At 46.5% G+C, this 13,602-nt stretch overlaps 1 protein-coding gene across 2 annotated transcripts in view; it reads left to right on the top strand.

The window, feature by feature from the left end:
• The window catches only part of LOC140480137 (mucolipin-2-like), a 113,574-nt gene that overhangs the window by 61,799 nt on the left and 38,173 nt on the right, over positions 1-13,602 (top strand). For both annotated transcript variants that reach the window (XM_072574844.1, XM_072574845.1), the window contains exons 4-7: positions 612-765; positions 6,475-6,568; positions 6,756-6,852; positions 8,281-8,380. In XM_072574844.1, coding sequence (XP_072430945.1) covers positions 612-765; positions 6,475-6,568; positions 6,756-6,852; positions 8,281-8,380 — 445 coding nt within the window. The remainder of the gene's footprint in view (positions 1-611; positions 766-6,474; positions 6,569-6,755; positions 6,853-8,280; positions 8,381-13,602) is intronic.

Below are 13,602 nucleotides of genomic sequence, written 5' to 3'. Positions count from 1 at the left end.
TCCTAACGTCTCTCCTGAACACTCTGGCCTGGTTTATCTTTATCTAACCTGGAGGGAAAGCCCAGAGAGACGGGGGATGTGGGTGGGGTGGGTGGGGGTGGGGGATGGAATAGAGATGGAGAGGAGGAATGGGAGAGAGAGAGAGAGAGAGAAATTGATAGGAAGCCAAGGATGGAGAAAAACTAATAAAGGGGAGAATGAGTGGGTGAAAATGGCTTGGCTGTGCTGAAAGCAGCCTGGGTGATGATAGGACCTGGGCTGTGGGGGTGGGGAAAGGTGGTGGTCATGCTCAAAAATTACTGAACTGGATATTGAGTCTGGAGGGCTGCAGGGTTCCCAAGTGGAAAATGGCGTGGTACTCTCCCAGCTCGTACTGAGCTTCACTGGAGCACTGTAACAAAACATGAGGCAGGATAGAAATACTGTCTAAGGAAACCTTCACTGACAATGCCAGCATTATAGTTGGGAACATGTTGGAGTGGTCATTCTGTCAGATGGTAAGTTGCCTTTAGGAAAGGTCGGGGAATGTTAAATTTTATTTTATTTTTTCTTAATGTTTCATACCGCAATGTACATTACAAATGTTCAATTAAGTGCATTTTCCGACCAAGTATTTGCAGCTGCAGAATATGACTGTGGGGAATTACGCCTATGATGCAGATAAAGAGAATGGGTCCACCTTGCGGATTTGTAAGCAGCTGTTTATGAAAGATGTGCCGATATCCTCCAGGGACAAACTGGGAATCAACCCAAGCATTGTAACAGGTAAGGGAGATGTATTGGAATGTTCCGAGCAGAATTAAAAAGAAAGACAGGCAACTTTTCCAGAAACTCTCATGATCTGAAGGCGTCCCAAAACAGTTGGGCGGCATGGTGGCACAGTGGTTAGCACTGCTTCCTTACAACACCAGGGTCCCAGGTTCGACTCCAGCCTCAGGCGACTGACTGTGTGGAGTTTGCACATTCTCCCCGTGTCTGTATGGGTTTCTTCTGGGTGCTCTGGTTTCCTCCCACAGTCCAAAGATGTGCAGGTTAGGGGAATTGCCCATAGTGTTCATGGATGTGTAGGTTAGGTGCGTTAAGTCAGGGGTGAATGAAGAGTAAAAGGGTAGGGGAATGTGTCTGGGTGGGCTACTCTTCAGAGGGTCATTGTGGACTTATTGTAGAATTGAAGTTAAAATCAGATCAACCATGATCTTACTGAGTGGAACAGCAGATTTGAAGGACCGAATGGTATACACTTGGTCTGTGTTCACCTGGGAGGGCTGATGGGATTTTGGTTTGGTGTTTGGTCTGACAGGCAGCACTCCCAACAGTGCAGCACCTTCCAATGTCTATGGAAACACTAATGAGTGCTGTTAACCCCGTCCTCACCCAGCTACATCTTACCCAAACCCATCTCCCTCCCTTTCCCTTTGACGCTTTTTATAGTGTGAATGAAATTAGTTCGACCATTGAATAACTAGTGAGGATCACACTCTCTCTTCCACTCTCTCTCTTCCTCACTCTTCCTCTCCCCCTCTCCCTCTCTCACTCGCTCTCCCTCCCACCCTCCCTGCCTCCCTCTCTCCCTGCGTCTGCGTCTCTCTCTCCCTGCATCTGCCTCTGCGTCTCTCTCTCTCTCTGTGTCTCTCTCCATTGAAAACCTAGTTTTTTGATAAGGAGCCTTGTGTGTACATGGTGTTAGAAGTTGTTTGGGAATTGCTGTGTTACTCAGTAATGTATGTATAAGTGGCAGCTGCTGTTTGCTAGCTGCTTGACAAACCTGTATTCTGTCATCACTGTGGATCACTTATTTGTGATCATTCTGACTTGGTGAACGATATTACTTCAGTGTGTGAGAGAACATTTGACTTGGTTTCTACCCTACTCTGTGTTGGCTTAACAGATGCCTGGCTCAATGGTAGCTGGGGGACTTGGGGTGGATGGAGGGGGAAGTGAGAATTGGTCTGGGATGCTGGGGGTGGTATAGTCTGAATATTTTGCCAGAGGAATATAAAAACTTAGAAGATAGGAGTAGACCATTCGGCCCCTCAAGTGTGCTCTACCAGTTGATATAATAGTGGCTGATCATCGAGCTCAAAATCCTAATTCGCCAGCCCACTCCCCCATATCCCTTGATCCCTTTAGCCAATAGAGCTATATCTACCTCCTTCTTAAAAAGTGTTTTGGTGTCAACCACTGTCTGTGGTAGTGAATTCCCCAGTCTCCCCCACTCTCTGGGTGAAGACATTTCTCCTCATCTCTGTCCTTATCCTTAAACTGTTAATCCTGGTTCTGCACTCCCCCACCATCGGGAACATCCTTCCTGTCTTTACCCTGTCTATTCCTGTTAGAATGTTACAGGTTTCTATGAGATTCCTCTCATTCTTCTAAATTCCAGTGAGTACAATCCTAACTGACACAATCTCTCCTTATACTGGATTAGTGGTGCTGGAAGAGCACAGCAGTTCAGGCAGCATCCAATGAGCAGCGAACTCAACATTGAGTTCGCTGCTCGTTGGATGCTGCCTGAACTGCTGTGCTCTTCCAGCACCACTAATCCAGAATTTGGTTTTCAGCATCTGCAGTCATTGTTTTTATAATCTCTCCTTAGTCCTGTCCTGTCATCCCAGGAATCAATTTGGGAAACCTTCACTGTACTCCCTCCATCCCAGAACATCCTTCCTCAGATACGGAGACCAAAACAGCACACAAACCTCCAGGAGTGCCCTCACCAAGAGCCGGTACAATTGCAGCAAGACACCCCTGCTCCTGTACTCGAACCCTCTCACTAAGGAGATCAACATACAGTTTATCTTCTTCACCACCTGCTGCACCGACACACTTACCTTCAGTGACTGGTGCATACGGACACCCAGGTCTTGTTGAACATTCCCCCCTCTCAGCCAATCAAATAATAAACTGCCTTCCTGTTTTTGCTTCCAAAATGGATGACCTCAACACGTATCCACATTATACTGCATCTGCCACTCCCTCAACCTGTACAAATCACTGTGCAACATCCCTGCATCCTTCTCCCAGCTCACTCCAATCAACTTTGTGTCATCTGCAAAGTTTGATATATCACATTTTGTTCCCTCATATAAATCATTCACAGATACTGTGAATAGCCGGGGTTCTGGTACAGATCCCTGCAGTAGCCAACCAGTCAATGCCTGCCATTCAGAAAAATGGCCATTTATACCCACTCTTTGTTTCCTGTCTGTCAAGCAATGTCCAAACACTGGCCCCCAATCCCATGTGTTTGAATTTTACACAATTGAATTTTGTGGGGACTTTGTTGAAAGCCTTCTGAAAGTCCAAGTAAACCACGTCCACTGGTTCCCCTCCATCTTCAACTCTACTAGTTCCATCCTTGAAGAATTTGGGTAGATTTGTCAAACGTGGTTTCCCTTTTATAAACTCCTGCTGGCTGTGTCTGATTTCTACTGCTATTTTCTAAGTTCTCTGCAATAACATCCTTGATAATGGACTCTATCCTCTTGCCTCATTCCTGATGAAGGGCTTATGCCTGAAAAGACCTGCTTCTCGGATGCTGCCTGACCTGCTGTGCTTTTCCACACTCTAGCCTCTTCTCCACTATCGCAATGAGATCTACAATTCCCTGTTTTCTCTCCATCTCCCTTTTTAATTAACAGGGTTACATTTGCAACCCTCTAATCTTTACAAATAGTTCCAGAGGGTAAAGCATCTCCTTAAGATGACTAACCAATGCATCCTCTATATTTGGCGCCATTTCCTTTTGTACTCTGGAATGTAGATTCTCAGGCCATATGCACATTAATTGGTCTTTATGTCATTGGCGACATGGTAGCTCAGTGGTTAGCACTGCTGCCTTGCAGCACCAAGGTCCCAGGTTCGATTCCAGCCTCGGGTAACTTTGTATGGAGTTTGCACATTCTCCCCGTGTCTGCGTAGGTTTCCTCTGGGTGCTCTGGTTTCCTCCCACTGTCCAAAGGTGTGCAGGTCAGGTGAATTGGCGATGGTAAATTGCCCATAGTGTTAGGTGCATTAGTCAGAGGGAAATGGGTCTGGGTGGATTACTCTTTGGAGGGTCGGTGTGGACTTGTTGGGCCGAAGGGCCTGTTTCCACACTGTAGGGAATCTTTACTTATACCAACATCATTTCCCTATTAACACAGATTTCCTTCAGTTCCTCCCTCTCACTAAACCCTGTGCTCCATCAGTTCTGGTACATGTGTCTTCCTTTGGGAAGTGAAGTCTGAATTTAGTTTGTTAGCCATTTTTTGTTTCTCTTTATAAATTCCCCCATTTCTGACTGTAAGGCACTAACATTAGTCATCACCAATCTTTTTCTCTTTAATACTTATAGAAGCTTTCACAGCCAGTTCTTATGTTTGCCACAGGTTTACTCTCCTACTCTATTTTCTCCTTCTCAATCAATCCCTTGGTTCCCCTTCGCTGATTTCTGATTGTTCCCTGTCCTTCGCTCTGTTACCTTTTTTGGCCAATTGTCAAGATGGCAACAGGATAGGACGTTCCAGTCAGAGCTCCTCTGCTTACCAGATCCTTTACCTATTCCCTCTTTTTATTGCCTCTTTGTAGCTTTTCTTGACTCCCCGGCCCCTGCCCTACCTTGAGAATGGAGTCAAGGAGTGGAGCAAACATGGACTGGGCCCCACAGTGGAGCAAATGCAGACTGAGCCCCACGGCAGAGTAAGCGTGGGCTGAGCCCCGTAGTGGTGTGAGTATGGGCCGAGCTCCACAGTGGGGCGAGCACAGACTGAGCCCCACGGTGGAGCGAGCACAGACTGAGCCCCACGGCGGAGCGAGCACAGGGCCCGGTCCCACGGCGGAGCGAGCACAGGGCCCGGTCCCACGGCGGAGCTGAGCGAGTTTGGGCCGAGCCCCACGGTGGAGCTGAGTGAGCAGCTGATTCTCAGAGTGGGGCGGTGGAGCGAGTTCTGAATGGAGGCTGGCATGGGGAGTCAGTGTAGCCTCTGCTCTGGGGCCGGAGGGCACAGACTGAAACGTTTACTCTGTAAGATTTGTACCTAAGATGCTGCCATACATATGGAGTACATGTGACAATAAAAGGATATTCCATCCTATTCAATTTGTATGCCTCTATTTTGCATCTATTACTGTCTCTAACTTTCCTTGTAAGCCAGTGTTCTCCTTGCAGTCCTGGTCAAACAGGAATAAACAATTTTTGTTGTTCAACCATTCGCTCTTTGAATGTTGCTATTGCCAACACTGTCAGTCCTTCCAATCTACCATAGCCAACTCCTGCCTCATACCATTTCAGTTTCTCTTATTAAGATTCAGGAGTCTGGTCTCAGGATCAACAACCTCACTCTATCTTGATGAAGAATTCCATCCCCAAGGGATCCCTCTCAAATACATCACCGATTGTTCCTTTATCATAGTACGATACCCAGCCTAAGATGGCCTGTTGTCTGCTCGGTTCCTTAATGTATTGATCCAGAAAACCAGCCCATATACACGTAAGGAATTCCTCCCCTACTGTATCCTGACTAATTTGATTTGCCCAATCTAAATGTAGATTAAAGTCACCCATAATTCCAGATGTTCTTTACCACATGCATCTCTGATTCCCTGTTTAATGCCATTCCCAATAGCACCACAACAGTTTGGTGATGAGAACCAGCGAGTGGGAAATCGGTCTCTGTAGCTGCACTGAATCTTTATTGAGTGAGCCTGGGTCAGACTGAGGGTGTGTGAATGTATGAAGCTAATCTTCACAGCTTGCTTACAATCTACTCCACAATGGGGAGTGACTGCCGCACACACACACACACACACATACACTCTCTCGTACACTTGCACACACAAACACACACACACACTCTCTCGTACACTTGCACACACAAACACACACACTATCTCTGAAACTGTAGCTCCTAATCATTTGGGGAGTTAGGAAATAATTTAAGATGAAGTTGGATATGTTTCTGCCTATGTGTAGACCAAAATATTCAGTTATTCACTCGAAAGCTGTGGTTAATAAATGGATTGAATTTTACTGGTTAATTCGACCACTTGCATTGAAGAAAGGAGTCAAGTCAACTTTTCCAGGATTTTGGAAAGGTTCATTGTTCAGTTAGTGGATCTTGTCTGTCCATTAGGAATATTGTGATCTTGTTTCCATGCAATTGTGAAGTGAAATGTTCGAGAGTGAGAGGTCATTGTTTTAGATTTGTGTGAGGTATGGTGCAGACTTAAAATGGAGATGAGGAGAAATAACTCCTCTCAAATGGTTATGAATCTGTGGAATTCACTCCCCCAGAGCACAGTGGATGCTGGGACATTATGTGAATTTGAGGAGAAGGTAGGCAGATTTTTAATTGGGAACACTTTGATGGGGGCTATGGAGAGCAGGCGGGAAAATTGAGCTGATTGTAATAAAGAGAGGAACAGACTCAAAGGGCTGAATGGCCTACTCGTACTCTTCAGTACTTATGAAATTAATTGTTTGTTTCTTTCCAGAATGTGTAAATATAGAATCAGCTTCTGCAATAGGGGACTCCTTTAAAGAATGGAAAATGACCAATACATCATTTTTTGACATTGAATTTTACAGGTAACTTTGTCAGCAATGTACTCAGTCATGTTTGTAGATCATACAGTTAGGTTTATGGCAGGCTACAGTACAGTGTATGTAATGTTGAATTCTATCTTTGGGGTGTATGTATGATGCCTGCGTTTGTAACTATAAACCTTTCAGTTATGTTTGTGTCCTGAGTTATTATTTCTTTGGTTTTATTAAGGTTGATACTTATAGAAATCAACTTTAAACTGAAGGGGATAGACCTACAAACTATTCGCAACAATGAATTACCGGACTGCTATCAGTTTACAATCACTGTGAGTAATTCACCTCTTGTCATTATTTCACCTGTTGTGTTTGTACTTATTCACTCATGGCACATGGGCATCACTGGCTGGGTCCAGTATTTATTGCTCGTCCCTAGTTGCCCCCTCAGAAGATGGGGGTGAACTGCCTTCGTAACTCACTGCAGTCCATGTGCTGTAGGTAGACCCACAATGCCCTTAGAGAGGGAATTCCAGGATTTTGACCCAGTGACACTGAAGGAACAGCGATATTTTCCCAAATCAGGATGGTGAGTGAGTGACAACTGGGATGTAACTTTGAGCTGGTGAATATTCAAAAATAAAGTGTTGCTGGGTGAAGAGTGTAGCTTGTTGTTAGTTCAATGGATGAACACAGGCCTGATTGGAGTGAAGCCCCTCACAACCCTCCCCACGTTTCGAGGTTAAAAATGCTTCCTGACGAAACTCTGCAGCTGGTGCCAGCACAGTGCGGTGGGGGGGAGGGGGACATTGGGGGTGGGGGGGGAGGGGGACATTGGGGTTGGGGGGTGGGGGGGAGGGGGACATTGGGGTTGGGGGGTGGGGTGGGGTGGGTGGGAGGGGGACATTGGGGTTGGGGGGTGGGGGGGAGGGGGACATTGGGGTTGGGGGGTGGGGGGGAGGGGGACATTGGGGTTGGGGGGTGGGGGGGAGGGGGACATTGGGGTTGGGGGAGAGAAGCAGTGAGTAGACATGGATACAGTACGGAGTGATGGGACACCCTCTGGCAACCTCCTGAAGCCAGGAGAATAATGATTTCAGAAGAAGCAGAGGATGAAGTGAGATGCAAATTTGAAAGGGAGTGGGCAGATTAAACATAAAAAAAAACCATACACAGGAGGAGAAACCAAACGGGGCAGTGATCGGGCCAAATGTGTATCCCCTTTCTTCATCTCTCCCTGCCCTTCCCATCCCTCTTCCCATCATCTCCTACCCCTCTATCCCCTCCCCGTCCCTCTTCCCCCACGTCACTCTCCATTCCCGAGTCCCTTTTACTCCCCCGTCTGTCTTCCCCCCCCCCTTGTATTTCTCCGCCCCGTCCTTCTACATCTCTTCTCCCTCTATCCCCTCCTCATTCCTCTTCCCTTGATCCCTCTTCCCCCCCCCCCCACTTATCCTTCACACCCCTGATCCCTCTCTCCACCCTCTCACTCCCTGCCCATCCCACTACCTCTTCATTCCTCCCATGATTTCTTCCTCCTCCCCACCCTAATCCTGCCCCCGTTTCCCAGGCAGTGAAGGTTGTGGGGGGGGGGAGAGAGAGGGGAGAGAGAGGGGGGGGGCGGTGATGGCTGGATAATTATTTGCTGAATCGCTTTGGACTGAGTGGAAGTGGGTGAGGTTTGGCGCCAGGTTGGTGTTGAGGAAGCTTCTGGAATGTTCGTTGTCAATAACGAGGAACTTTGGCTCTCCTGATTACAGATTACCTTTGACAACACAGCCCACAGTGGGATCATTAAAGTAAAGTTGGAGAGTGAGACCACAGTTACAGAGTGTAAAGAGTGGAAGATTTCCGGATCCCGTATGTAATTTACATTTTTACGGATGCTAAAGATTATATTTAACGTGAATGGTCAGATTCTCCAGAGTTTGCTCAGGGCAAAGTCACTATCTGCTATCACTCAGACCAAGTCCAGGAACAATCAAAGTGTTCAGAAATATAACATATGATAAAACGTTCTGGTATTCCTGCATCCCCCCTCTGCCCCATGGGATGGTCTAGTTTGTGTATTGTTTACTGTACCCTCAGTAGACAGCCCCCATTTTTACCTTCCATGCCTTCAGTCCCACCCATGTGGGATCTCTGTTTCTGTTACACCCAAAATTAGCAAACCCTGGGCTCCAGCACCATCTGTACCCCTCACTCTTCCCCACTCCATTCAAAATAGTTTAAAAACCCCATCGTTTTCCAATACCTTTCAATCTGAGGAAGTCTCTCATTGGACTCAAAACCTTAAATCTGTTTTTCTCTGCACAGATGCTGCCAGACCTGCTGAGTTTCTCCAGAACATTCTGTTTTTATTTAGATTTCCAGCATCCACTTTTTTTTTTAGCTTTTATTACATGGAGATTCCTGATTTTTCTTTGAATCCTCTTTTTTTTTGACAAACTAGTTACATCTCTGGGTTTGGAAGTTGCTGGCTGAGGATCTTTGGTGAATTTCTGCAGTGCATCTTGTAGATAGTACACACTGCTGCTACTGGGTATCGGTGGTGGTGGGAGTGGACGCTTGTGGATATAGTCAAAAGGTGTGGTGTTGGAAAAGCACAGCAGGTCAGGCAGCATCCGAGGAGCAGGAGAGTCGACGTTTTGGGCATAGGCTCTAATGAAAGACTTATGCCCGAAATGTCGACTCTCCTGCTTCTCGGATGCTGCCTGACCTGCTGTGCTTTTCCAGCACCACACTCCTGACTCTGATCTCCAGCATCTACAGTCCTCACTTTCTCCAAGTTTATGGATATAGTACCAATCAAGTGGGCTGCTTTGTCCTGAATAGTTGTAGTCCATGCCGAATATAATCCCAAACTAAACTAGTCCCACCTGCCTACTCCTGGCCCATATCCCTCCAAACCTTTCCTATTCACGTATCTATCCAAATGTCTTTTAAACATTGTAATTGTAACCGCATCCACCACTTTCTCTGGAAGTTCATTCTGTATGCAAACCACCTTCTGTGTAAAAGAAATTACCTCCTGCCTTCTTTAAATATTTCTCCTTTCACCTTAAAAATGATCCCCCATCTTAGGGAAAAGACACTGTACCATTAAGTCCATCTACACCCTTCATTATTTTATAAACCTCTATCAGGTCACCTCTCAATCTCCTCGCTCCAGCCTTTCTTTATAAGTCAAACCTTCCATACCTGGAAACATCCTGGTAAATCTCTTCTAAACCTATCTCCAGCTCGATAATATCCTTCGTATAACAGGGCAGCCAGAACCAGACACAGTATTCCAAAAGAAGCCTCCTGTACAACCTCAATATGACGTCCCAACTCCTATACTCAAAGGACTAAGCAATGAAAGGAAGCGTGCCAAACGACTTTTCAACCATCCTGTCTACATGTGATGCAGACTTCACAGAATTATGTACCTCCACCCCAAGGTCTCTCAGTTCGACAGTATTATCCATTAATTGTATAAGATCTACCCTTGTTTATGCAATACTTTGCCTTTATCCAGATTGAACCCCATCTGCCATTTTTCAGCCCATTGACTCATTTGATCAAGATCCCTTTGTAATCTTTGGAAACCTTGAGCATCTTGAGTGTTGTTGGAGCTGCCCCCATCCAGGCAAGTGGGGAGTATTCCATCCCACTCCTGACTTGTGCCTTGTAGCTGGTGGAAAGGCTTTGGGGAGTCAAGACAGGAGTTACTCACCACAGTATTCCTAGTTTTTGACATGCTCTTGTAGCCGCTGTGTTTACGTGCTAAATCGAATTGAGTTTCTGGTGAATGGTAACCCCCAGGATGTTGACAGTGGGGGATTCAGTGATGGTAATGCCATTGGATGTGAAGGGGTGATGGTCTTTGGAGATGATCATTGTCCAGCATTTGTGTGCTGTGAATGTTACTTGCCACTTGTCAGCCCAAGCAAACAGTGAAGGAGTAACTGAGAGAATCAATTACAGGGCACGTTCTGAAATTCCTGACCCAGGGCTCTGTGTTCCTGTTGTTTCTGCTGAGTGTCCCTGGGTGGTGGGACTGGACTGGTCTGGATCTGCTGAAGGTAACACAATAAACAAACAGGAGACTGGAAGAACACAGCAAGCCAGGTAGCATCAGGAGGTGAAGAAATTATCGTTTCAGGTGTAAACCCATCTTCAGTGCTGCGCAGTGGCTGCAGATACCTGGTCATAGAACGTGTATAAACCCCAGCTCCTGACCACAGTCAAGGCAGCCCCCCCCCCCCATCTTCCACCTGCAGGGGACATCCTGCAGCATTGGGAGGGCAGTTACTGGAGATCTAACCCACTGAGAAACAGACCCAGCTTCATACAGGAGCAGGTCCCTGGACACTGAGCAACTCCAACAGGAGACACGTGGCTCAGACGCCTCAACTCTCCACTGTCGGGTCTCTAGATCCTGTCAGGGTTAGGAATCCATATCTGATTTACTGGGATCCAGTGATCCCTTAGTCCCTCCTGCCATTCTCATCCAACCCCACTGTATCAGGGTCCATGTTGACCTCTCTGGGTCTTTAATTCTGATGGATTCTCGAAGGATCTGGCAGTGGGAACCCTCTCTCTCAACACTGATCTTTTCAGGAGTTGGGACTGTCCTCAATGAGCCGTCATATTAAACCTTGACTCAAACAGACCCTTGAGGTTAGAGGCTGTTTTTCATTATCTTTCTATCCACATGATCAGCCTGTTGTGTGAGAGAGATTGTCCTCTGTCTGTAGCTGCAGGCAGATGGTTCCCTTTCCTAATGAACATCATTCCTGATGAAGGGCTTACGCCCAAAACATCTATTCTCCTGCTCCTCAGACGCTGCCTGAACGGCTGTGCTTTTCCAGCACCACACTCTCGACTCAGAATGATCCAAATCTAAAGATGGCGCAGTTGGACAGGACAAACCCATCAAGGGAATACACGATGAACAGTCAGACCCCAGGAAGTACCAGGGATCAGAGGGACCTTGGTGTGTATGTACACTGTTCCCGGCACAGGTGGATGAAATAGTTAAGGTGGCAAATAAGGGGTAACTTGCTGTTATTTGCTGAGGCCTGAGGTTTATGAGCAAGGAGGTGGTGATGGAACTGTATAAAAACATTGGTTAGGCCACAGCGAGAGTATTGTGTGCAGTTCTGAAATCCACATTGTCAGAGGGATGTGATAGCACTGGGGAGGAGGCAGAGGAGATTTCCCAGGACGTTGCCTGGGCTGGAGGGTTTGAGTGATGGAGAGAGATTGGACAGACTGGGCTTAGTCTCCTCTGCTCTAAGGAAAATGAGAGGCGACGTGATCGAGATGGAGAACATGATGAGGGGTGTAGACAGGAAGAAACTTTTCCCCTTGACAGAGGAATCGATGAACAGTGGGAATAGATTTAAGGAAAAGGATGAAGGTTAGAGAGGGATGTGAGGAAATGCTTTTTCACCCAGAGGGTGGTGGGGATCTGGAATTCCCTGTAAGGGTGGGAGGGGCAGAAAGCTTCAGTACATTGAAGAAGGATTTAGGTGGGCACTTGTGATGCCAAGAGATCTCTCCACAGATGCTGAGCTTTTCCAACAATTTCTGTTTTTGTTTCTGTTTTGTCGTATGTTCTGTTTCCAGCATCCGCGATTCTTTTGGTGTTAAACTGACTGCCACATCTCTTCCAGGCATGACCACCTTGAAGATATCCTGCTCCTCTCTCCAATAGCATTTCCATTCCAATCTTTTTATCTCGTTCACTGTCATTCGTTTTGCTGAATTCCTGGTGTCTAGCTAATAGTAGGTTAAAATCTTCGAGGAGAAAGTGAGGACTGCAGATGCTGGAGATCAGAGCTGAAAATGTGTTGCTGGAAAAGCGCAGCAGGTCAGGCAGCATCCAAGGCATAATATGCCCTTCTCGTTGATTCTCCTGTTCCTTGAATGCTGCCTGACCTGCTGCGCTTTTCCAGCAACACATTTTCAGTTTAGCTAATAGTTCCCATTAGCAGCTTTTCATTCCCCCAGACTGACCTTTACACAATCGTTTGTCTGACCAAATGGTCTTCTTTCTTTCAGTTCTTTCTCAGAGTGTTAACTCTGATTTCTCTCCACAGGTGCTGCCAGACCTGGTGAGCTTTTACAGCAATTTTGCTTGTAGTTCATCCCTCTCTACCTCCTCCTATTGTTTACTCTTTACCCACTCTCCCAACCCATCTTCTGCAAAAGAAAACTGTAGTTTCTCTTCACAGATGTTGCCAGACCTGCTGAATTGTTCCAGCAATTTCTGGGTTTTGTTTCTGATTTCCAGCGTCCGCAGTCCTTTTGGTCTTTATTTGCTTAACATTGAATGAACTCTTTGTGTCCCAGACTGATGTTTATAACTGCAACTCTAGAGAGATCCACCTGGTGGCAACATTGTTCCACATTGAACCTCTGACATTCTGCCTCTGTTTTAGTTTAATGTGAGTCAGGAGTCACGTGGGGGCAAACCAGGACAGTAGAGTGGGCTCCCTTGACATGGGTTTTGATGTCAATCAATGATAGTTTACCATCACTGAGACTTGCTTTGTATTCCAGAATTAGTTAATTGAATTTAAATTCCATGGGCTGCCATGCTGGGGTTCGAACCCATGTCCCCAGAACATTTACCTGGAGCTCTAGGCTCCTGGTCCAGTAATGTTTCTTCTGTGCCACTATTTCTCTTGGCATCACAAGTGCCCACCTAAATCCTTCTTCAATGTACTGAAGCTTTCTGCCCCTCCCACCCTTACAGGGAATTCCAGATCCCCACTATCCTCTGGGTGAAAAAGCTTTTCCTCACATCCCTCTCTAACCTTCATCCTTTTCCTTAAATCTATTCCCACTGTTCATTGATTCCTCTGTCAAGGGGAAAGGTTTCTTCCTGTCTACACCCCTCATCATATTCTCCATCTTGATCACGTCCCCTCTCATTTTCCTTCGAGCAGAGGAGACTAAGCCCAGTCTGTCCAATCTCTCTCCATCACGCAAACTCTCCAGCCCAGGGGACCATTAGCTAAACACTATTTCACTACTGATGAGAAAATAATTCCTCCAAGCTGGGTATTCTAGAATGTGGGGTCTCAATT

Source organism: Chiloscyllium punctatum, chromosome 7 (assembly GCF_047496795.1).
Source record: "Chiloscyllium punctatum isolate Juve2018m chromosome 7, sChiPun1.3, whole genome shotgun sequence".
Classification (NCBI taxonomy): domain Eukaryota; kingdom Metazoa; phylum Chordata; class Chondrichthyes; order Orectolobiformes; family Hemiscylliidae; genus Chiloscyllium; species Chiloscyllium punctatum.
This window is presented reverse-complemented; position numbering and strand designations above follow the sequence as displayed.